This window comes from Oncorhynchus masou, chromosome 18 (genome assembly GCF_036934945.1).
Source record: "Oncorhynchus masou masou isolate Uvic2021 chromosome 18, UVic_Omas_1.1, whole genome shotgun sequence".
NCBI lineage: Eukaryota > Metazoa > Chordata > Actinopteri > Salmoniformes > Salmonidae > Oncorhynchus > Oncorhynchus masou.
This window is the reverse complement of record NC_088229.1, coordinates 29721411-29747546: the sequence shown is the minus strand read 5'-3', so window position 1 is coordinate 29747546 and position 26136 is coordinate 29721411. Positions and strand designations below refer to the sequence as shown.

Sequence of the window (26136 nt, the reverse complement as noted above, 5' to 3'; positions counted from 1 at the left end):
CATAATGAATCAGTGATATACAAATTGGATTCATTGTTTATTTACTAACTAACTAATCAAGTCACAGAATTACATAAACAAACAATATGGCTATTGGTTACTAACACAGTGCATTGATAAGTCCCTCGTGGGCTAAAACAGTATGATGGCTTGGTAGACAATGGAAAGGGGTGGGGACAGATAAAAAGCGGGAAAGATCAAATGGATCCACTACACACAGTTGATAATTATATTAATTGAAATGTATGTATTTACGCCTGTTTGCCATTGTTGTCTTCTCTGTTGGAATCGCCGACCCGTCTGCTGGAGAGTCAGTTCATCAGAGAGTCTCTGGTTAACTTCCCCAGAAGTCACAATGTCTTTCATAGTTGTCGCTTTCTCAACGGCTCTGGATAGTGTCTGTTGTAATGGATACGTCAGGCTTACAGATGGTCGTTGCATGGAATAGATGCTTCCGCGGTTGTTTGTTTTCTCACTCTAGATTTACATAATTTCCAGCTGCAGACTAGTAATTCTACGTCTAGGATTTGCTCTTATTCTGTGTGATCGATAGTCTCAGAGTTGAACCATTTCCAGCCATGTAGCCAACACTACACGCTGTCTGGTCTCCTGGGCCTGTTGTTATCTTTTCAAAAGTATTCTTATACTTATTCATTAGGGGTGAAACAGTTCACAAAACTCACTGTTGGGTATGATACGGTACAGTGGCGTCACGGTTTGGTACGGTTTCGATACATCGACAAAATAAATGCCAGAGTAATATGTAATTTAGATTTAGATTTTCCATTTATTATAATAGTAAACATGGGTAGTTTTAATTCCCAGGAGCATATGGAAACAAAGGGACAACAAAAAACAACAGTGCCTAGTCATTTAAAACAGAACTTCAACAAGAGTGCATAGTCCAATTAAGAAGATTAGTCTATCCAAATTATCTGCAGTGAGCACAGATCGGCTTGCTGTGACAATGTCAGCCGCTGTGGAGAATACCCTCTCGCTAGGGACAGAGGTCCCAGGCACAGCCAGGTAGCGCCTTGCTAACATGGCAACATGAGGGTATATTAACTCTTTGGTCTTCCACCATGTACAGTTGAAGTTGGAAGTTTACATACACCTTAGCCAAATACATTTAAACTCAGTTTTTCACAATTCCTGACATTTAATCCTGGTAAAAAAATTCCCTGTTTAAGGTCAGTTAGGATCACCACATTATTTTTTGCAAGCCTCCTCCAAACATAGCAATAGTCATTATGGCCAAACAGTTCTATTTTTGTTTCATCAGACCAGAGGACAAATCTCCCCGAAAAGTACGATCTTTGTTCCCATATGCAGTTGCAGTCTGACTTTTTTTATGGCGGTTTTGGAGCAGTGGCTTCTTCATTGTTGAGCGGCCTTTCAGGTTATGTCGATATAGGACTCGTTTTACTGTGGATATAGATACCTTTGTACCTGTTTCCTCCAGCATCTTCACAAGAGCCTTTGCTGTTGTTCTGGGGCAAATGAGTAGTCATGTTACTCGTATTGCCACTCGAATAGTCTATCGGCAATGAACAGAGCCTGCACATTGTAGAAGTTTTATCCACCACTCGTTGGCAATCCCCGTTATAGTTTACAGGGAAACCGAAATGTTCCCAGGTTGTTCCCAGGTGGCAGACCTCAATGACCTCTTCTAGTTCTGCTCCTTTGCATTTAGCTAACTGCTAATTCCTTCATCAGCTAATTGCTGCTACGACGGTCTCTTAGCTCTGTTCTCGCTGGAGTGAAATAACTAATGAGCGGAGCTGCATACAGCTATGAGACAAAACACCTTTCTTTTTTTAAGACAACTTTATTACTAAACTCAGAAAAAAAAGAAACGTCCCTTTTTCAGGACCCTGTCTTTCAAAGATAATTTGTAAAAATCCAAATAACACTATCAGTTTACAGACGGTAGGCAATTAAGGTCACAGTTATGAAAACTTAAGAGGCCTTTCTACTGACTCTGAAAAACACCAAAAGAAAGATGCCCAAGGTCCCTGCACATCTGCGTGAACGTGCCTTATGCATGCTGCAAGGAGGCGTGATGACTGAAGATGTGGCCAGGGCAATAAATTGCAATGTCCGTACTGTGAGACGCCTAAGACAGAGCTACAATGAGACAGGATGGGCAGCTGATCGTCCTCGCAGTGGCAGTCCATGTGTAACAATACCTGTACAGGATCAGTACATCCGAACATGACACCTGCGGGACAGGTACAGGATGGCAACCACAACTGCCCGAGTTACACCAGGAATGCACAATCCCTCCATCAGTGCTCAGACTGTTTGCAATAGGCTGAGAGAGGCTGGATTGAGGGCTTGTAGGCCGGTTGTAAGGCAGGCCCTCACCAGACATAACCGTCAGCAAAGTCGCCTATGGGCACATACCCACCATCGCTGGACCAGACAGGACTGGCAAAAACTGCTCTTCACTGACGAGTCACGGTTTTGTCTCAACAGGGGTGATAGTCGGATTCACATTTATCATCAAAGGAATGAGCGTTACACCGAGGCCTGTACTCTGGAGCGGGATTGATTTGGAGATGGGGGGTCCGTCATGGTCTGGGGCGGTGTGTCACAGCATCATCGGACTGAGCCTGTTGTCATTGCAGTCAATTTCAACGCTGTGTGTACAGGGAAGATATCCTCCTCCCTCATGTGGTACCCTTCCTGCAGGCTCATCCTAACATGACCCTCCAGCATGACAATGTCACCAGCCATACTGCTCATTCTGTGCGTGATTTCCTGCAAGACAGGAATGTCAGTGTTCTGCCATGGCCAGCGAAGAGCCCGGATCTCATTCCCATTGAGCACGTCTGGGACCTGTTGGATTGGATGGTGAGGCTAGGGCCATTCCCCCCAGAAATGTCTGGGAACTTGCAGGTGTCTTGGTGGAAGAGTGGAGTAACATCTCACAGCAAGAACGGGCAAATCTGGTGCAGTCCATGAGGAGGAGATGCACTGCATTACTTAATGCAGCTGATGGCCACACCAGATACTGACTGTTACCCCGCCCCCTTTGTTCAGGGACACATTATTCAATTTCCATTAGTCACATGTCTGTTCAGTTTATGTCTCAGCTGTTGGATCTTGTTATGCTCATGCAAATATTTACACATCTGAAGTTTGCTGAAAATAAACGCAGTTGACAGTGAGAGGACATTTCTTTTTTTGCTGGATTTATATAGATATTTTTCCCACATTAATTTATATGCCATAATATTTTTTTGTACAATTTTATATATATATATTCCTAGCTGGAATATATGATTAATGTATTGTTAGGTTCGCAGTACATACCGAACCGTGCACCCTGGACCCTGTACCGAACGGTTCAATACGAATACATGTACCGTTTCACCCCTATTATTTATTCATCTTATGCAACATTCAGAAGTAAACCTGACAGTTGGGAAATGTCCACTTCAAGAGATACAGTTATGTGTGTTTCCTGTCCTTCATGAGATCATCAAATGAAACACACTCGACATGACTGTCCCTTAAGTGTCCACAGACCATTCCCACATTCTCAAAAATATAAATATTGTTTAATTCTCCCATTTTGGGGATTATGAGTTTCGGCAAGAGAAGCTCTGTTCTCCATAGACTCTCCCTCAATACCTCATGGCAGTTTCTACCAGGTATTTATGACCATTGTAAAACCTGATGTGGGAGAGAAAATGAGAGAGGGGGAGCCACGACATACACCCAAAAAGGGCGGGTAAAAGGATGGGTAAAAATATATATCCCTTTGAGCATGATGAAGTTATTAATTACACTTTGGATGGTGTGTCAATACACCCAGTCACTACAAAGATACGGGCGTCTTTCCTAACTCAGTTGCCGGAGAGGAAGGAAACCGCTGAGGGATTTCACCATGAGGCCAATGGTGACTTTAAAACAGTTACAGAGTTTAATGGCTGTGATAGGAGGAAACTAAGGATGGATCAACAACATTGTAGTTACTCCACATACTAACCTAATTGACATAGTGAAAAGAAGGAAGCCTGTACAGAATAAAAATATTCCCAAACATGCATCCTGTTTGCAACAAGCAATACTGCAAAAAAAATTGGCAAAGCAATTCACTTTTTTTCTGAACACAAAGTGTTATGTTTGGGGCAAATCCAATACAACACATTACTGAGTACGACTCTGTTACGATTTACTAGGAGTGCTGGGTGGAATCAGGCGCAGAGAGCAGGGTTCAGTAGATTGTCAATTTATTCTCCGGAGCACAAAAACGGTCACGCCAACACACAGGGCGCATACAATTGACCAGCCCAAACACAGTACCAAAATAGTCCAGAGAATACATACACGAAACCCACCATACAACAGAGTAACAAAAAATAAGCCCGAACAAATACCCAGCGGGCCTAGTGCCCTTAAATAGCCTACAAACAAACACTAACTCAAAACAGGTGTACCCAATTAACAGAAATGATGGCAAGTCAGTTAAGAACAAATTCTTATTTTCAATGATGGCCTGTGAGCAGTGGGTTAACTGCCTGTTCAGGGGCAGATTTGTACCTTGTCAGCTTGGGGTTTGAACTTGCAACCTTCCAGTTACTAGTCCAACGCTCTAACCACTAGGCCACCCTGCCGCCCCAGGAAGGGGTTAATGCGATAGTAAGAGGGAAATTACAATCTATAACACACCTCGTTTATCCTCCTCAGGACTTTAAATGGCCCCACACACTGTGGCCCCAGCTTCCGGCAGGGCAGGTGGAGGGGCAGGTTTCGGGTCGAGAGCCAGACCCTCTCCACTGGTGCGAACACCGGGGCCTCACTGCGGTGGCGGTCAGCGTCTCTCTTCTGCCGTTCACTGTCCTGCCTGAGAGAATCCCGGACTGCCCGCCAGGTCTCTCTAGAGCACTCTAGAGCTTCGGACTGACTCTGATGCCACGGAGCCAGGACCGGCTGGTAGCCCAGTACGCATTCGAATGGCGACATATTCGTGGATGAATGCCGAAGTGAGTTCTGGGCCAACTCTGCCCACGGAACGTACCTCTCCCATTCTCCTGGCCGGTCCTGGCAATACGACCTCAGAGACCTACCCACTTCCTGGTTTACTCTCTCCACCTGCCCATTACTTTTGGGGTGATAACCAGAGGTAAGGCTGACCGAGATCCCCAGATGCTCCATAAACGCCTTCCAAACCCGGGACGTGAACTGGGGACCCCGATCGGATACAATATCCTCTGGAACCCTATAGTGCCGGAAGACGTGGGTAAATAGAGCCTCTGCAGTCTGTAGGGCCGTAGGGAGACCAGGCAATGGGAGGAGACGGCAGGACTTAGAGAACTGATCCACAACGACCAGAACGGTAGTGTTCCCCTGAGATGGGGGAAGATCAGTAAGGAAATCTACCGAGAGATGGGACCATGGCCGTTGTGGAACCGGGAGGGGTTGTAACTTCCCTCTAGGAAGGTGCCTAGGAGCCTTACTCTGGGCGCATACCGAACAGGAAGAGACATAGAGCCTCACATCCTTAGCTAAGGTGGGCCACCAGTATTTCCCCCTAAGACCCCGCACTGTCCTATCAATCTCCGGATGACCCGAAGATGGTAGTGTGTGAGCCCACCGAATCAATTTATCACGGACACCAAGCGGCACGTAATTTCGACCGGTCGGACACTGTGTAGGCGCAGGTTCAACCCTTCAACCCCGCTCGATATCCGCGTCCACCTCCCATATCACCGGGGCCACCAGCTGAGAGGCTGGAAGGATGGGAGTGGGTTCGATAGACCGGTCCTCGGTGTCATAGAGACGGGACAGCCCGTCGGCCTTAGTGTTAAGGGAACCTGGTCTATAAGAGATCGTAAATCTAAAACGTGTAAAGAACATGGCCCACCTAGCCTGACGCGGATTCAGTCTCCTCGCTGCTCGAATATATTCCAGATTACGGTGGTCAGTCCAGATGAGGAAAGGGTGTTTAGCCCCCTCTAGCCAGTGTCTCCACACCTTCAGGGCCTTTACCATAGCTAGTAACTCCCGGTCCCCCACATCATAGTCCCGAACAGGAAGAGGCACCATCTTCGGCAAGATTCATGACAGACTCTCCATATTTTCAACCATAGTCGGGGCTGAATGTTATGGGTATGCTTGTACTCGTTAAGAACTGGGGAGTTTTTCAGGATACAAATGAATGGAATAAGGCAAGGGGTATGAATACTTTCAGAAGGCACTGTATGTCATTTAGCAGACAGTTTTATCCAAAGTGACCGACAGTCTTGCGCGCATATAGTAGCACTGTATAGGGAATAGGGAGTCATTTGAGATTGGCTCAGTGTGGATGGCAGCTGAATTAAGGAGCTGTTGCAGCAGCAGATAATAAAGAGGTGTGTATGTGTGTGCGTGCCTGCATGTGTGTGTACAGTAGGGGGGACTCTAACTCTGCTTAATTTGCGATCGAGTCAGGCCCCCCTGGCCCTCCAGACACAGTGGCAGTGGAGGAGGTGACGGACAGCACAGCACAGCTCTCATGGAGCCGCGGCAGGGATAACGGCAGCCCCATCACCAGCTACCTCATCCAGACCAGGACCCCCTTCACTGTGGGCTGGCAGAGGGTGGACACAGGTAGGCCTGCACATTGATCTTGCCTCTTTGTTTATCTGTGAAGATTTAATTGATTTAATTCATACATTTCATTAGGGATGGAAATTAAGCTAGCCCGCTAGCCAGTGGCTAGTTCTTTTCAGACTGGGATAGCAGAAAATGTGCCCAACTAGCCTAACGGCTAGTGAAATTCTGTCTTTTCAAATATGTCTTGGCACAGATTTTGGACCTGGGCTAGTAAAAATTGCAGTCTTCTTGGCCAGTTGGCCAGTGCCCAATATCCATATGTTCCATCCCTGTGTTTGGGCTCTCGATGGGTGCAGCGGTCTAAGGCACTGTATCTCAGTGCTAGGAGCTTGACTACAGACCCTGGTAGATTCCAGGCTGTATCTCAACCAGCCATGATTGGGAGTCCCATAGGGCAGAGCACAATTGGCCCAGCTTCGTAAAAAATTAAAAATGTGAACATGAACATGTGAAAGAATATTTAATGTTGAACCACAACAACAGATCATATGTAGATGCCCTATCCTTGGATTAAAGTGAACCGTGTATATTTTTTTTACCATAAAGGACTATTTGATTGAAATGATAGTTTATCTACGTTGATGGGATGCCTGATTTTAGCCTTATTTCCCTCTGTCCCTAGTTCCTGAGGTAATTGATGGCAACACACTGACAGCCACGGTGGTGGATCTCAATGCCTGGGTGGAGTACGAGTTTCGAGTTGTGGCAAAGAACAGTGTGGGAGTGGGCGAGCCCAGTCCCACCTCCCTCCAGACACGAACAGAGGATGCAGGTGAGTTGTTCACGCAAATTCCACTCCATAAAACGCTTCATAAAACGCTTCATAAACTTTTCATGAGAAGTAGTTGGGTCATTCCACGAATAGAGTGCCTTTTGCATCCCTTCTGATTTTAAGTAGAAATTGTGCACCATATTGAATTTTTAGATCCTGTTATATTGAATGGAAGTGCCCTTTAAAAGGTTGATTAAGTTCTGTTATGATAAGTAAATGCCATAATGTAGATATTTTGTTAGATACTGCTCCCTATTTGTTTTTCATTTTAGCTGTCAAGCTAGCTATTCGGTCCAAAACACTGAGCTATATATGAACTAGAGGCTGCGTTCAAGGTGGACAACCATTGTTTTCAATGTAATCTACTCATGTTTGCATGCACTGTTTCGTGGTTGTCCAGATCCGGTTTTAGAGAGCTGATTACGCCTGCGCATGAGCACTTAGTGCGCACTGGAGCAGCGCGAGAAGTGACAGCATCATCAGGTCATCTAGAAATTTGACAAAGTGAATTCAAATAAAATCTTCGGGTGTGAGTAATGGAAAAAAATCAGCCTGTAAGACAATTTACTTTAATAATTTAAAGGATGTTTTTGTAAAGTGTATTATTTGCAATTTTTTCATTTGACTTCTCGATGGGAGCTATGGCAGGTAGCCTAGTGGTTAGAGCGTTGGACTAGTGACTGAAAGGTTGCTGGATCAAATCCGGAGTGGATAGGGTAAAAATCTGTTGTTCTGCTCCTGAGTAAGGTAGTTAACCCATTGTTCTCCTCTGATTCAGAGGAGTTGGGTTAAATGCAGAAGACACATTTCAGTTGAATACATTCAGTTGGACAACTGACTAGGTACTCCCCTTTCCCCCATCTATGAGAACATTAATTTTGGGCATGACTTCAGAAAAACTGCAAAACCGAAAGTGTCCTCCGGGTACAGTGAAAAGCGTGCTTCTAGACCGGAACCCTGGGGTCTTGGTACCAAGTAATGTAAAGACAGGGAACCGTCAGATGCGTCATAATATCCCGGAAGTAAAGCCGCACTAGAAGACAATTTTGAAATGGAATTACATTGAAAACAATGGAGCAGGGTGGGAAAAATCCCATTAAGTATTTTTGGAAGGTCTGTGGTCACAATTCCACTAAGAAATTAAATACAGTGCATTCTGAAAGTATTCAGACTCCTTGATTTTTTCAACATTTTTTTCCTCGTCAATTTTTCCACACAATACCCCATAATGACAAAGACAAAACTGAACTATCACATTTACATACGTATTCAGTCCCTTTACTCAATTACAGCCTTGAGTCTTCTTGGGTATGACGCTACAAGCTTGGCACACTTGTATTTGGAGAGTTTCTCCCATTCTTCTCTGCAGGTCTTCCCAAGCTTGGTCAAGTTGGAAGGGGGAGCATTGCTGCACAGCTATTTTAAAGTCTCTCCAGAGATCAGGTTCAAGTCCGGGCTCTGGCAGGGCCACTCAAGTACATAGAGAGACTTGTCCCGAAGCCACTCCTGCATTGTCTTGGCTGTGTGCTTAGGTTTGTTGGCCTGTTTGGAAGGTGAACCTCCCCAGCCTGAGCAATCTGGAGCAGGTTTTCATCAAGGATCTCTTCGTACTTTGCTCCGTTCATCTTTCCCTCGATCCTGACTAGTCTCCCAGTTCCAGCCTCTGAAAAACATCCCCATAGCATGATTCTGCCACCACCCTGCCTCACCATAGAGATGGTGCCAGGTTTCCTGCAGACTTGACGCTTGGCATTCAGACCAACGATTTCTTGGTTTCTTGGTTTCATCAGACCAGAGAATCTTGTTTTTCATGGTCTGAGAGTCCTTTAGGTGCCTTTGGGCAAACTCCAAGCGGGCTGTCATTTGCCTTTTACTGAGGAGTGGCTTCCGTCTGGCCACTCTACCATAAAATCCTGATTGGTGGAGTGCTGCAGAGATGCTTGTCCTTCTGGAAAATTCTCCCATCTGTCATAGTGACCACCTCCCAGACCAAGGCCCTTCTCCCCCGATTGCTAAGTTTGGCCAGGCGCCCAGCCCTATCAAGAGTCTTGGTGGTTCCAAACGTCTTCCATTTAAGAATGATGGCCACTGTGTTCTTGGGGACCTTCAATGACGCAGACATTGTTTGGTACCCTTCCCCAGATCTGTGCCACGACACAATCCTGTCTCAGAGCTCTACGGACAATTCCTTCGGCCTCATGGCATGTTTTTTTGCTCTGACAAGCACTGTCAACTGTGGGATCTTATATAAACAGGTGTGTGCCTTTCCAAATAATGCCCAATCAATTGAATTTACCACAGGTGTACTCCATTGAAGTTGTAGAAACATCTCAAGTATGATCAATGGAAAAAGGATGCACCTGAGCTCAATTTCAAGTCTCATAGCAAAGTGTCTGAATACTTTGTCATTATGTGGTATTGTGTGTTGACTGATGAGGGAAAACATGTATTTAATACATTTTAGAATAAGGCTGTAACGTAACAAAATGTGGAAAAGTCAAGGGGTCTGAATACTTTACGAATGCACTGTATTTGCAGCGGATGCTTTTGGCAAGCTATTTGATTGTTTTTTATGGGTCCATTATTATCCCAAATTAATTTTATAAGATGATTTGGGCAGAGCAATTTAATCAATTTAATTTGTAAAATTCAATATAACTAAAATATCACAAATATATCGTAATAAACCCTCAGTAACAACATATTTTTGTCAGGGAATAGGAAACAAGAACCTCAACCTACAGCAGTCAATTGTTTTTGCCATATTTAGAAGCAAGCACCAACACACTTGATAAAAACTGAAACACACATGTGAAAGCTTAATTACATGAAGGATGGAATGTGTCCATGATAAAAACAAGAGAATGCAATATAATTGGATAAATTAGAAAAAAGATTAGTTGAGATGCAGCCAACACTCGTGTGTGGATTGCTATTCCTAAAATCAATATGGACATCACCTGGCGCTCAAAGCTGAGTAGGCTAATTTAATAACAAGAGCACTTTGTTGGAGCCCTATTTAAGAAATAAGAGAGAGGCTTACCTGTTTGAAAGATGCAGTAATGTTAATCATGTATTTGTTGGTAGGCCTAGCTATTTCCGCAAATACTGTCACCAGGCCTGCCTCTGTCTGTGGAGGGCTTGGTGTATGGCTGAAAAAAGGGCTCGAATTGAGGGGGTAAAGGGCAAAAAGCATACCCCTTGTTAGCTTGAGGGAGGAAATAAAATGGATCCAGATTATATAAAGCAATCAATAATGATGATAAACTCGATGAATAACACTAGAATTGTGATCACAGTCCTTCCCAAAAATACATTGAATTGAGTTTTAATATGCTCGACCCTGCTCCATTGTTTTCAATGTAATTCCGTTTAAAATCTGGCTTTCAGTGTGGCTTTACTTCCGGGGTATTATGATGCATCTGACTCAGTGCTTGATTTGGGCCGGAAGTGTCCGGAGTGCCGTCATCCCACCTCCAATTTTGGGGGAACAGCGTACTGGCTCCTCTATAAAACAAAGTGGCTTATCACCAGCCTGGATTCACACAGGTGTAAAAAAAAGTTGATCAAAGCGGAATTAATGCGATATCTGCATTGAATAACAATGGAGAGTGGGCATTCATATCCTGATTCCACTGTTCAGGTTTATTTGCCGCTAGTCTGTGAATCCGGTGTATACGTGTCAGTAGTCTGTTGGAGTTTGAGAATTCGCAGATTGAGAATGCGCCAGACTGAATGTGCAGGATGTGCTGTCATTAAATTTCTGGAAAAGTCATGGAATTTTAACATGTTTTCCTTTTTTAAACATATGCTCAATCACTTAAAAATGTACATATCAGCCATGATCAGAATTAGGCCTACCCTTCAGTGCGTCTCTCTGTGTGTGCTGTGCTTCATCTGCATGTGTGCCAGTGCGAATGGGCTGTTGCTCGAGGAGAGAGAGACATTTCAGCAGCAGCAGCAGCCTAGAAAATAATTAGATTAACTATATAGCCAATTTAAAACACAGCTTGTAGTACGGCTAGTTATCTCTCTAGTTAACTTTTTAGCTATAAGCATTAACGTTGTAGACTCGTTGTCATCTTTTCACCGGCACTTTTGCGAAATACTGTACGATTCAAAAGTTGGATACACCTACTCATTCCCAGTGGCGGAAGAAGTACCCAATTGTCATACTTGAGTAAAAGTTAAGATATCTTAATAGAAAATGACTCAAGTAAAAGTGAAAGTCCCCCATTAAAATACTACTTGAGTAAAAGTCTAAAAGTATTTGTTTTTAAATATACTTAAGTATCAAAAGTAAATGTAATGTTAATATACATTAAGTATCAAAAGTAAACATATAAATCATTTAAAATTCCTTATATTAAGCAAGTAATTAACATTTTCGGATAGCCAGGGGCACACTCCAACACTTACAAACTAAGAAGTTGTGCTTCGTGAGTCTTTGAATCCACCAGATCAGAGGCAGTAGGGATTACCAGTGATGTTCTCCTTATTAGTACATTAATTGGACCGTTTTCCTGTCTTGCTAAAGCATTTAAAATATAAAGATTACTTTTGTGTGTCAGGAAAAATGTATAGAGTAAAAAGTACATTATTGTCTTTAGAAATCTAGTGAAGTAAAAGTTGCAAAAAAATAAAGTAAAGTACAGATACCCCAAAAAACGACTTAGGTTTTTTTACTGAAGTACTTTAAACCACTGCTCATTCCAGGGTCTTTCTTTATTTTGACTATTTTCTACATTTTAGAAAAATAGTGAAGACATCAAAACTATGAAATAACACATATGTAATCATGTAATAACCATAAAAGTGTTAAACAAATCAAAATATATGTTCTATTTGAGATTCTTCAAAGTAGCCACCCTTTGCCTTGATGACAGGTTTACACACTCTTGGCATTCTCTTAACCAACTTCACCTGGAAGGTGTGCCTATGATGAAAATTGCTCTTATGAGGACCGCCATAGGAAAGGAAGACCCAGAGAGTTACCTCTGCTGCAGAGGATAAGTTCATTAGAGTTACCAGCCTCAAAAACTGTAGCCCAAATAAATGCTTCACAGGGTTCAAGTAACAGACACATCTCAACATCAACTGTTCAGAGGAGACTGCGTGAATAAGGCCTTTATGGTCGAATTGCTACAAGGAACCACTACTAAAGGACACCAATAAGAAGAAGAGACTTGCTTGTGCCAAGAAACACAATTAATGGACATTGACTGGTGGAAATCTGTCCTTTGGTCAGATGATTCCAAATGGAGATTTTTGGTTCCAACCGCCGTGTCTTTGTGAGAAGCAGAGTAGGTGAACGGATGATCTCCTCATGTGTGATTCCTACCGTGAAGCATGGAGGAGGAGGTGTGATGGTGTGGGGGTGCTTTGCTGGTGGCACTGTCAGTGATTTTTTTTTAAATTCAAGGCACCCTTAACCAGCATGGCTACCACAGTATTCAGCAGAGATAAGCCATCCCATATGGTTTGGGCTTAGTGGGACTATTATTTGTTTTCAACAGTACAATGACCCAACACACCTCCAGGCTGTGTAAGAGCTATTTGACCAAGAAGGAGAGTGGTGGAGTGCTGCATCAGATGACCTGGCCTCCACAATCACCCAACTTCAACCCAATTGAGATGGTTTGAGATGAGTTGGACCGCAGAGGAAGAAAAAGCAGCCAACACGTGCTGAGCATATTTGGGAACTCCTTCAAGACTGTTGGAAAAGCATTCCAGGTGAAGCTGGTTGAGAGAATGAAAGATTGTGCAAATCTGTCATCACGGCAAAGGGTGACTACTTTGAAGAATCCAAAATATATTTTGTTTGGTTTAACACTTTTTTGGTTACTACATGATTCCCTATGTGTAATTTCATAGTTTTGATGTCTTCACTATTATTTAAAAAATTAGGTAAATTACTAAAAACTAAGAAAAACCCTGGAATGAGTAGGTGTGTCCAAACTTTTGACTGGTGCTGTATATATATTTTTTTGTTTTAGCAAAACAGGTGGGGCTCAAAATAGGTGGGGCTCTGCCCCTGCCTTGAATGACGGGTCGCCACTGCTCCTGCACCTCTCATCCCAAGTCAAGCACTGATATGACAGTTGCTTCTCTTTACATTTCTTGCTTTGTCCGAACCTAGAATTGAATCAAGGGGATTTGCAGAGACGTCCCAAGGATCCCAGGATAGCATGGACGATGCAGATGGGTTGCCACTAGTTGCCACAAGTCATGAACCCCCCCCTATTTCTACAATTTATTTTCTTAAATCTAGCCCTAACCTTAGCGCTAACCTTAACCACACTGCCAACATTTGCCTAACCCTAACATTAAATTATTACATTTTGACTTTGTGGTTGTGGTAACTAGTGGAAACCATGCAGATGTTGATCTTTTCTGAGGCGCAGGTTGCTCGGCAACCCTCCTGGACTTGCCCGGACAGGCCTGCCCCTCACCCGGCTACAGCCAGCATGAGAAACTTGCTAGCAAAAGTTTGTGCAATGAGACTAAAAAAATTCTGAACTCTGACCCATTAAACATCTTTGCTAGAGTCATGATAGTGTTATTATACAAAGCAAGTGAACTTCAAAACGTGGTGTAGTTTTATTGGGATTTGCAGCTGTTCGTAAGTAATAAATCTACTAGCTTCTGAAATAACTTACTTTAAAATAGACCACATGGAAAATTAATAAATCAGATTTTCAATATGAATAAAGACTTGTTAAAGTGCCAAAAATCTGCATTTTGACATTTCCCTCATGTTTTTCTGACTTCTAGAAGAGTTTCAATGTAATTTCTGAAGATGATTATTTATTTCACGTGATTAATTTTGCTTTGTCCCTCATTTTAAGGCCAACACTGTTAATTGAACTGAACTCTCATTTTAATATGGTGATACTATTCCCAAAATTAAAAAAATTAAAAATAAAAAAACATTGAACATCTAGTAGTCAAATCATAGTGTAAAAGCATGTGAGTTGGATCTTCTGGTGTTTTGTGGTGGAAAACTGAGACGGATGACAATAACACGTCAACCCTGTTTCCTATAGATACGTAGATAGGCTAGAAAAGTTTTAGCAATTACATTTGTTTGTGAAACTTGCATTCAATTGCCCCTCCCTGTTGCACACAGCAAGCTTCCATTCTCCATGTCACAAGAGTTATGGCTAATTTAAGATGAACTTAAACCCTGTTACGTCAACCCTGTTAATTGGCACTTACTTTATAAATGTTTCTTTATTACTTTATAAAATGTTCTATAACAGAATGTCATAGGTGAAAGTTTTGTTTTTGCAAATTACACTACCCAAAAGGCAGTCAACTTTTGGAATGACCCAGCTGTTGGATACAACCCTCCTCCAATCGGGCCCGGGCTCAAACTGTATTTGTTTATATAAACGATTCTTATTAAGCCGTGGTTAAACGAGCTTGTCTGGCACAGTGGAACCAATGGAATTGGAAGTCCCAAAAACCCCAACCATCTGGAACTCCAGACAGGCTCAATCAAATGTTCAAAGTATAAAGCAAAACAAATATTATTTGAACCTAGATCAGCTTCAAATAGCTTTGTCAATACAAATGTCTCAAGCTATCTGAAACAAAAGACATGTGCCCATGTGCCAGACTAGTGTTGTCATAAACATGGTCTCTGTTGTGTAGTTCCTGATGCTGCACCCACTGATGTTGGAGGAGGGGGCGGCAGCAGATCAGAGTTGGTTGTTACATGGGAGGTAAGTCATCGTTTGTTCCAGTCTACTCTAATTTATTTATCTTTAATTTAAAAAGACAAGTCAGTTAAGAGCAAATTCTTATTTTCAATGATGGCCTAGGAACAGTGGGTTAACTGTGGCAGAATGACAGATTTTTACCTTGTCAGCTCAGGGATTTGATCTTGCAACACTTTTGGTTACTAGTCCAACGCTCTAATCACTAGGCTACCTGCCACCCCGCTAAAGGGAAACTGTTGTCCTTACTTGTATATCATTTAATAAGGTGCTTATTATTTTACATTAAATCAGTTAGTTGGCTTGTGGGTGTTGTAAATCCAGAGCTGTTGAAATGTGACTCCGGAGCAGCGGTTGTAATTCCTTAGATGAGGCGCCCGTATAAGCCCTTGGCAAACAAATGCAGAACATGCCACCTGACAGATGAATTGTTTTCAATTCATGATACTTTGAATGATTAAAAGGGTACAATTCAATCAAATCAGAACCTTGGAAATCCCACCCTGTTGCAAAACTGCAGTACTGCAAAGTTACATCAGATAAAATGATTAGGCATCATAAGTGCCAAACAAATAATGTAATGATGATATAAGCTAAATACATTAAGAATTCTACTCTTCACCTATTATTGAAAATATTTAATTTCAAGAACTGTGGGAATAACATTCCATTAAAAAGGCTGCAGGGAAATATATAATGCGCCCAATAGTTTTAATATCTGCTTTTCTTGCTCATTTCAATTATAGTCAGGTAGCAAAGAAAACAAATTTGAAGGTCATGGTTGTGAGATTGGATGTGATGGTGTCTGGTGTGATGACTCGCTGAATGTGTGTTTTGTATGTGTTTTAATATCACTATAGTTGTGTTTCACTCCCAGCCTGTTCCCGAGGAACTGCAGAACGGTGAGAGCTTCGGTTACATTATCGCGTTCCGTGGCCTCGGTGAGATGACCTGGACCCACGTCGCCACCTCTGCTCCAGGGGCATCCCGCTATGTGTACCGGAACGACAGCATCGCTCCCTTCTCACCCTTCCACGTGAAGGTGGGAGCCTATAACAGCAAAGGGCAGGGCCCGTTCAGTCCCGTGGTCACCATCTACTCTGCAGAGGAAGGTGAGAGATAAACCATGTATACTCCAACAGCTCCAAAAAAATGTACTTTCCTTGCTTCATTGGTTTCCACAACCACTTATTTGAAAGGGTATGATAGGATTTATTTTATGTATCCTGACTGTTTGACTGTATTAAAGCAAAAGGCGAGACCCAAATGCACACATTGGAGGCCAGATGGTTGAAGTCTTACAATGATTATTAATCCAAAAGGGTAGGCAAGAGAATGGTCATGGACAGGAAAAAAGGTCAAAACCAGATCAGAGTCCAGGAGGTACAGAGTGGCAGACAGGCTTGTTGTCAAGGCAGGCAGAATGGTCAGGCAGGCGGGTACAAAGTCCAGAAACGGGCAAGGGTCAAAACCGGGAGGACGAGAAAAAGGAGAATGCAAAAATCAGGAGAATGTGAAAAACACTGGTTGACTTGGAAACGTACAAGACGAACTGGCACAGAGAGACAGGAAACACAGGGATAAATACACTGGGAAAACAAGCAACACCTGGAGGGGGTGGAGACAATAACGAGGACAGGTGAAACTGATCAGGGTGTGACAGTACCCCCCCCTAGGGACGCCACCTGGTGTCCTACCTGGGCTCATACCTGGTTGACTGGGGTGTCGGCGGTGGAAGTCGGTGATGAGGGCTGGATCCAGGATGTCTCTAGCGGGAACCCAGCACCTCTCCTCCGGGCCCTAACCCTCACAGTTAACCAGGTACTGGAAACCTCTGCCCCATGGTCGAACACCCAGGAGACGTTTTACCGTGTAGGCCGGATGGCCATTAATGACACGGGGAGGGGGGATGAGCCTAGGGACAGAAGACAAAGAACAGTGAGACACGGGCTTAATCTTAGACATATGGAAGGTAGGGTGAATACAGAAGGTACGGGGTAACACAAGAAGGACAGCAGTGGAACTCAGGACTCTGGAGCTGGGAAAAGGACCAATGAAACAAGGGGACTGTTTGTTACCCGAAGAGGCAGGTCCCGTGTGGACAGCCATACCCTCTGCCCAATGCGGTAGTTGGGAGCTGTGGTCTGGCGATGATCCGCTTGTCAACGATACCTAGAGTTGGTCTTGAGAATAGCCGCCATGGCTCTTCTCCAGTTACATTGACAGTGGTGGACAAACATCTGGGCCGAGGGTACGCTGACCTCCTGCTCTTGTTCAGGGAAGAGTGGAGGCTGATTCCCCTTTTGAGTGTCCATGGGGTGAGTCCTGTGGCAGAATTGGGAAGAGTGTTCCGGGCATACTCCACCCAGACAAGTTGAAGGCTCCAGGTAGTGGGGTTGGTTGAGACCAGGCACCTTAAGGTGGTCTCCAGGTCTTGGTTGGCTCGCTCCGACTGACCGTTAATTTGGGGATGGAATCCAGATGACAGGCTGGCCGACAACCCAATAAGGGTGCAGAATGCCTTCCAGAACTGAGACGAGAACTGAGGACCCCGATCGGAGACCATATCTACTGGGAGTCCATGGATCCAGAAGACATGCTGCATCATAAGCTGGGCCGTCTCCTTGGCAGAAGGTAGTTTGGCGAGAGGGAGGAAATGGGCTGCCTTGGAGAACCGGTCGACTACCGGTCGACTACCGTCAGAAGGACAGTGTTTCCATCAGACGGCGGGAGCCCAGTGACAAAGTCCAGAGATATATGAGACCAGGGACGATGAGGAACCGGTAGAGGCTGCAGGAGGCCAGAAGGAGCTTGGAGTCTTATTTTGAGCACACACAGTGCATGCGGTGGTGAAGGCAGAGACATCAGGGACCATTGTGGGCCACCAGAAACATTGTCGAATGAAGGCTAGTGTACGACGGGACCCTGGATTACCGTGCGTCTACACCTGCATTGCTTGCTGTTTGGGGTTTTAGGCTGGGTTTCTGTACAGCACTTTGAGATATCAGCTGATGTACGAAGGGCTATATAAAATACATTTGATTTGATTTGATATCAGCCTGGTGGAATGAGCCCATTCCAGGACCCGGGACCGGACTGGACTAGGGACAAACAGCAGCTTAGCCGGGACCCCTTCAGGTCCAGGCTAGGAGCGTTGTGCCTTGCGGACCAGGTTCTCAATACCCCAATCCACAGTGGCAGCAAGGCATGAGGTAGGGAGAATGGTTTCAGAGGTTGAGGGTGTGGCAGAGGAACTATGTAGGCGGGAGAGGGCGTCAGGCTTCACATTCTTTGACCCTGGGCGGTCGGAGATGGTGAGGTTATATCTGTTGAACAGGAGGGCCCACCGGGGGCCTGAAGTTGAGGCGATTGGCTGTACAGAGATATTTCAGGTTGTTATGGTCGGTCCAGACCAGGAATGGCTGTTCTGCTTCTTCCAGCCAGTGCCTCCACACTTCCAACGCCATCTTCACCGCCAGTTGTTCTCGATTGCAAACATCGTAGTTCCTCTTAGCAGGATTGAAATGATGGGACAGGAAAGCACAGGGATGAAGCTTCTGGTGCTGCGCAGATCGGTGAAACAGAATGGCACCCACTCCAACATCCTAAGCATCCACTTCAACCACAAATTGACACGAGGGTCCTGATGGATGAGGATGGGTGCTGTTGTGAACCGATGCTTCAGGTCCACAAAGGCTTTGTCGACAGCTGGATGGAGACCATTTGAACGGTACCTTGGGAGAGGTGAGTGCCGAGAGGGGGGCCGCCGGGGTGCTGTAGTCCCGGATGAAACAGCGGTAAAAGTTTGCAAACCAAGAAACCGTTGCAACTGCACCCTGGACGTTGGTTTGATGCCAATCCACCACTGCTTTCACCTTTCCAAGATACATCTGAACATCGCCCTCAGCAATGACATCCCAGAAAGGTGATAGTAGAGCGGTGGAACAATTCTTGGCTTTCACGAACAGGTGGTTCTCCAGGAGACGCTGAAGGACCCGTCTGACATGAAGAACATGTTTTTGTGTAGATCGGGAAAAACCAGGATGTCGTCAAGGTACACGAACACAAAACGGTTTAGCATGTCCCGAAGCACATCATTGACCAAAGCCTGTAAGACAGCGGGGGCATTGGTGAGTCCAAATGGCATGACTTGGTACTCATAATGTCCACTGGTTGTGTTGATGTCCACTCATCCCCCTTGCGTATCCGAACCAAGTGGTAGGCATTTCAAAGGTCCAACTTAGTAAATATGATGGCCCCCTGGAGAGGTTCAAATGCCAAGGAGAGGTAAGGGGTAAAGATTCTTGACATTAATGTCATTAAGTCCCCGGTAGTCAATGCACAGACGCAGGGTCTTGTCCTTCTTCTCCACAAAGAAAAACCCTACGCCGGCAGGAGATGCAGACAGACAGACGGCCCCAGTGGACAGAGACTCCTCTATGTACTCCTCCATAGCGTTGGTCTCTGGTCCAGACAGAGAATACAAAATCAACCCCAAGGTGGTGTCTGCTACACTACAGGAGTTTTGACGTAAGTCAAGCAATTTGCTGGCTGCCTTTCTCCCAGATACCGGAGACTCAAAAACTTCTCACCCCTGCCATGAATTACTCCAAATGCCCACAAATGGCAGATTGTTGTTCCCAAACTGCCGAAGCCCAGGGGAGCGCCCTTTCTGGCATTAGTGTAATTATATACACTATCTCTGATCGGTCTGAAGAAAACGAAGATGGCTATAGATCAATAAACGAGCACTGAAATAAGCGAGCACTGAGAAATAAAACCCCGACAGGCACCAGGATTCCCCGAATATCGCTCTGGAGTAGGTAAACGGGGTTCACGGGGAGTTGGGATAGGCTATACCAACTCACCACAGATAGGGGGAAAAATTACTGGGTGGTTGGGGTTTTTCAGATGTGGCAGACAGTCTGAGCTCATGCCCTGATTTGCTCCATAATAGCCTTAAACCCATGGTCGTGGCATTCCGTCAAGGAACTGAGCCCTTCCAAAAGGCCCTGTAGCAACTCCGGATGTCTCCCAATGGTGGCTCCTTGTAGGGAGACAGCGTGGTGGAGCTGGTCCAAGTCTGCTGGGTCTGTCATGGCCAGTTCGTACTATCATGACACAAGGCGAGACCCAAATGCAGACACAGGAGGCAGATGGTTGGAGTCTTACAATGATTATTAATCCAAAGGGGTAGGCAAGAGAATGGTCGTGGACAGGCAAAAGGTCAAAACCAGATCAGAGTCCATGAGGTACAGAGTGGCAGACCGGCTTGTTGTCAAGGCAGGCAGAATGGTCAGGCAGGCGGGTACAAAGTCCAGAAACGGGCAAGGGTCAAAACCGGGAGGATGAGAAAAAGGAGAATGCAAAAAGCAGGAGTATGTGAAAAACACTGGTTGACTTGGAAACGTACAAGACGAACTGGCACAGAGAGACAGGAAACATAGAGATAAATACATTGTGGGAAAGAAGCGACACCTGGAGGGGATGGAGACAATAACGAGGACAGGTGAAACTGACCAGGGTGTGACAGACTGTTGAACGGTGTGTCCAAAATGGCACTCTGTTCCCTATATAGTGCACTACTTTTGACCTGAGCCATAGGGTGCTATTTCAGACACAACCCCAGTTCACATATTGAAAGAATGCATTGTTGTGTTAGGGAGGTGCACATTATGATAATATACTCAAATGTAACTATAAATCAATCAAAACAAAGGGTACCCCACTTTATTTGGATAGCCCCCTAAACATGGTCTACAAATGCTCAAAATATCAACAAACTATCAACTGCAACTCTGTTAATTTGAAATACAACAACATGCAAGAATTAGAGCTAGAGTTAGTGCTAGTGGATAGCTAGTTTAGTTTGTTGAATATCTATAAACCATCTATAGGGGACTATCTTAAAGTAACTGTCCAGTGTTTCCAAATTTCTATGAAATACATTTATATATAATTATATAATTATTTTAAATATGAGTGAAATAGTTTTCCATCCAACAAAATGGGAATTAAGTAGGTTAAAAAGCAACGTTTCTGTGTTGGAAGGGTGTGGGCATATACCAGTCATAAAAAAATATGAATTTGAGTAGACAGCTGATTGACCAGCTCATCCTCTTTAGGAAGATGGCATCATCATTTACGAGGAAATGGCAAACATTTTTTTTAAATGTCTGTTTGAGATACGAGTTTGAAGTGGGATTTTGAAGTGTTTTTTTTAATCCAATGTATGCTTTGGCCACAAATACAAGTATAGGATGAATCAACAACATTATTTAGGTATGAATTAACATAATATTAACTTTTAAAAATGAGATTTTCACTGGACAGTTACTTAAAATAAAGTACCAAAGTTAATATACTTAGGCAAAAAAGAAACGTCCCTTTTTCAGGACCCTGTCTTTCAAAGATAATTCGGAAAAATCCAAATAACTTCTTCATTGTAAAGGGTTTAAACACTGTTTCCCATGCTAGTTCAATGAACCATAAACAATTAATGAACATGCACCTGTGGAACGGTCGTTAAGACACCTTCAGCTTACAGACAGTAGGAAATTAAGGTCACAGTTATGAAAACTTAGGACACTAAAGAGACCTTTCTACTGACCCTGAAAAACACCAAAAGAAAAATGCCCAGGGTCCCTGCTCATCTGCGTGAACGTGCCTTAGGCATGCTGCAAGGAGGTGTGAGGACTGCAGATGTGGCCAGGGCAATAAATTGCAATGTCCGTACTGTGAGACGCCTAAGACAGCGCTACTGGGAGATAGGACGGACAGCTGATCGTCCTCGCAGTGGCAGTCCACGTGTAATAACACCTGCACAGGATCGGCACATCCGAACATGACACCTGCGGGACAGTTACAGGATGGTGGCAACAACAACTGCCCGAGTTAGACTGTTCAGACTGTCCGCAATAAGCTGAGAGAGGCTGGACTGAGGGCTTGTAGGCCGGTTGTAAGGCAGGTCCTCACCAGACATCCCCGGCAACAACGTCACCTATAGGCACATACACACCATCGCTGGACCAAACAGGATTGGCAAAAAGTGCTCTTCACTGACGAGTCACGGTTTTGTCTCACCAGGGGTGGTGGTTGGAATCACGCTTATTGTCGAAGGAATGAGCGTTACACTGAGGCCTGTACTCTAGAGCGGGAATCAATTTGGAGGTGGAGGTTCATTCATGGTCTGGGGCGGTGTCACAGCATCATCAGACTGAGCCTGTTGTCATTACAGGCAATCTCAATGCTGTTCGTTACAGGGAAGACATCCTCCTCCCTTATGTGGTACCCTTCCTGCAGGCTCATCCTAACATGACACTCCAGCATGACGGGCTGTTGGTGGTAGGTGCATCCAATTCAGCTGCCCTGCGCGCCGGGTAGGTAAACTTGCCATTCCATGTGTCTGAAGGTAGGCCTGGAGAGGAAATCAAGTGCATTATGCCATCGCTGGCCAATCAGATTGCTCAGGTGGCCGAGTCTGCAGTAACCTAGCAGGCATAAAAGAAAACTATGGCAAAATTGATACTGTGAGATTCCTAACGTTTAAAACCATGAGAGACTGTCAATGAATACAGCAAAGAGCTGCTGTTTTTGAGTGAGTTAATGTTTAAGATCTTACTCAGCACTGTCAACACTTCGTATTTAACACTTTTATAACCCATAAAATGCACGTTCTTCCTATTTCCACTCAGCGCTACAACAAGCAGTGCAGCAGTAATGAATGAATAGGAAAGTGTATATAGGCTTGCAATTGTTGTTATTATTAGCGGCTTGGGTCTTTTGTAATATCAAGGAATATTTTACTTTCACTGTTCATAGGAGTAACAACATGGATTTGTGCAGTGCGACCCGAGTTTCACCATCAGCTGGAAGACGGTGTCCCTTTTTGGTCAGTGTCAGTGGTGGAAAGGGAGAGCGGAGGGATGTTGAGAGATGTCCCTCACTCTGCTGCTCTTTCCTTCCGCTGAGACTGACCATCAGATGCAGGCACCATCAGCCCAGTAAAATAAAAAGCTAATTATTTAAATGTGTGCTCACTCAGCAGTGCCTCACAAGTAATACAACAATGGATATATTGCCGGTGTGATCATATAGCCTACCTCAAATTTTGAAATAGAATTTTAAAAGAATGTCCCGAACAACAATGCATTGGCAGGCAAATTCATGCAAAGCCGGTATGCTGTTTTAATGTATTGAGCCTATAGCTTACTGCACATACCTCATTGCAACGGTACTGTTTTAATTGGTTATTGTTGCATAGGCTTACATTTTTAAGCCATGATAATAAAAAGCGAAAGATCTTGGCATGCATTTTCACTCAGAATGTGATCTTGACTCAGAAAAGGTTGGTGACCACTGCAATAAACTGAAGGATCATAAATGTTTGTTTGAAAGGGGTTGTATTTGTCTGTAGAGTCGTTTGCCTTGGTTGTTTCTCAATAATGGGTGAAACTCTCCTCGGTTGTGTCTTTTCAGAGCCGAGTGGTATGCCAGGGGGAGTTTGGGCCAGAAGTGTTTCCGCCTCAGAAATTGAAGTGAATTGGCAGGCTCTATCCTTTACCCCTGAAAGAGTTCTCGGCTACGAGGTATATTTCCCGTTTTAAATGTAAATGAAACAGCGAGTTTGTGCAACACAATTACAATGCCTGTCGTCACCCACAGTGTACCTCAAAGCCTCAACTTCAAAACGTCATGTTTCCATGGTAACGGCTGATTTAATTGGATGACTTGTGTGGTAAATTATACAGGCCTTCACAGCAGCATCCTGAGAGCACTTTGGCCCTTTTAAAGAATACAAAGCAAAATGCTGATCTACCTGCTTTTTTACTTCCTGTCACCTGTACTCAACACCACAAACACATAATGCAGGCTGTGTTTTTGGGCCAGAAACTCCAAACCAGGGCTGCCAACTTTTGAAGATAGGAAATCTCACTCCAAGCTATCATAAATCCACCCAAAAGCAAATTTTCTGCAATTCTGTATATTTTCACACAGCTTTGGCCATGACCAGGGATCAGGATTCATTTAAAATTGAATACACACTCAAATCTCAACTACTTGGTTTTAAGTTACTTTAAGATTATTTGGACATGAAATTTGGAGACTGCCAACTGGTGGAAAATGCTAACATTAACGGTTGGTGTCCATGGCTAACTATAGGATGGATTGCAGACTCCCCTTGTTCATAAGAAATAAACAAGTTAAAATGTAATTCAATTGGTGAACTGTCCCTTTAAAATAGGAATGTAGAAATTATTTCATAGAGGAAGCTCCCCAAGAAGGTTGGCCACCCCTGATCTATGTCTTCCAAATACTGGGGATTTGAACATGTGACATTTGATTTCTACAAATTACCCCACATTCAAAAAGATTGAATGAATATCAATCTTCAGGTGGTTGAGGCTGATTTTCAAAACCTTTCTATCATCTTTCTGTACATAGGCAACATGTTTTGCATTCATACCTACCACATCTGTCTAGCAGCTTGTGCACAATACTAAAATGACAAAACAGGATATTTGGGACAAGGGGTATTTCAATATAACCTATTCTCATTTTATGACGTAACCTATATTCAGCACTGCCCATAAATGAGTACAAAAATGAATAGCCCTCATTGAATAGCCCTCATTGAATTGTAAAAAAAAAAAAAAAAAAAAAAGATCCATTCAAAGACAAGTTGGCATATCAGATTTCACATTTAATTACACCAGCAAAATTGTATAGCGGGAAGGTTGGTGCCTTTTTAAGTGGCTAAACCAACTAGGCTCGTAATTAAACAATTTTATTCGTATTTACAGATGGTATACAAGTTTGTTATTAAGGCACATGAAAGTTCACATGTTCAGAAGGCATTTCTGCCAACAAAAAAAGTTTATGTTCAAATGGCTCTCCTGTGAAGTAGTGACCTGCGACATACGCCTAGTTTCCTGAAGCGGCTCACATATTTAGCCCATTGTAGGGGATGACTTAGACCAAATATATTATTGTGAAAGACACCATGGATCTGGGCTAATGCAAGTGGTGAATTAAATCACTATGGTAGGCTATATTATTGCATGCTGTCAAAGGGAAGCATTTTGTGACAGGGGCAGGTTGTGACAGCAAATTCATTTGTTGATAATTATGTGTACAAAACAGTGCTACAAGTTGTTGTGCTGCTCTTTGACAATTGAGTTCATAAACTTTGTTCAGTGTAGAACGAAGGTGCCTGTCCAGTCTGTCGTGGCTGCCTTCCACAATCGTGGGAGGTGTTTTTTTACAAACACGTATCCAATCACCATTTGTACCTGACCCTTACTAAACCAATCACAAGCCTCAATGTGACGCGGTTCACAGTGCGATGGCAGGAAGCTGAAGTATCTCCCAGGTTGAGATGCCGCGGTTGAAATGTGAATACACTGAATATACACTGGATTAAATAGAAAATAAAAGCAGTACTTTTTTCAATGCGTGAGAAATAAGAGGTGTGGCGTGTGAAGAGGATCAAATGTGTATGTCTCACTCCAAAATGCCTGAGAGTTGGCAGCACTGCCCTAAACTTAACCTTAAACCTAACCTTTACCAAGTTCTTGCTTAAAGTATCACCCTTCGGGATTCATGAAAATAATTACCTTAAGCGAGGCGGGAGTAAAAGGCATATAGCCAACCAGAGCTCAGATATTAGCATAAACCAAATCCCCAGTTTGAGATGTCTCCATATGTCCACAAGTCTGTAGCATCGGATGGTTGTTTATTCAGTGTGTCAATGTGTTTGCTTCTGTCCCTATTCAAGTAATACATGAAAAGATAAACTCCCATTTCCTCCAATTTCAACAGGTGGTGTACTGGGAGGATGACACCAAGCCAGAGACGATGGGGAAAGTGAGGGTACCTGGGAGTCAAACATTGGTCACTGTTAGTGGCTTAGGGCGAAACACTCAGTATTTTCTCACAGTCAGCGCTTTCAACACAGCTGGTACTGGCCCTTTCCTCCCCGCCATCAACGCCACCACCAAGAAATCACGTAGGTGTCTTGATCACACTACAATACCG

The 26136-nt window shown here is 43.9% G+C and overlaps 1 protein-coding gene across 1 annotated transcript in view; it reads left to right on the top strand.

The window, feature by feature from the left end:
- The window catches only part of cntn3a.2 (contactin 3a, tandem duplicate 2), a 69826-nt gene that overhangs the window by 34108 nt on the left and 9582 nt on the right, over positions 1-26136 (top strand). Inside the window, exons 15-20 of the mRNA XM_064922924.1 lie at positions 6442-6600; positions 7229-7378; positions 15035-15105; positions 15977-16211; positions 23578-23687; positions 25921-26107. Of these exons, the coding sequence (XP_064778996.1) occupies positions 6442-6600; positions 7229-7378; positions 15035-15105; positions 15977-16211; positions 23578-23687; positions 25921-26107 (912 nt within the window). The remainder of the gene's footprint in view (positions 1-6441; positions 6601-7228; positions 7379-15034; positions 15106-15976; positions 16212-23577; positions 23688-25920; positions 26108-26136) is intronic.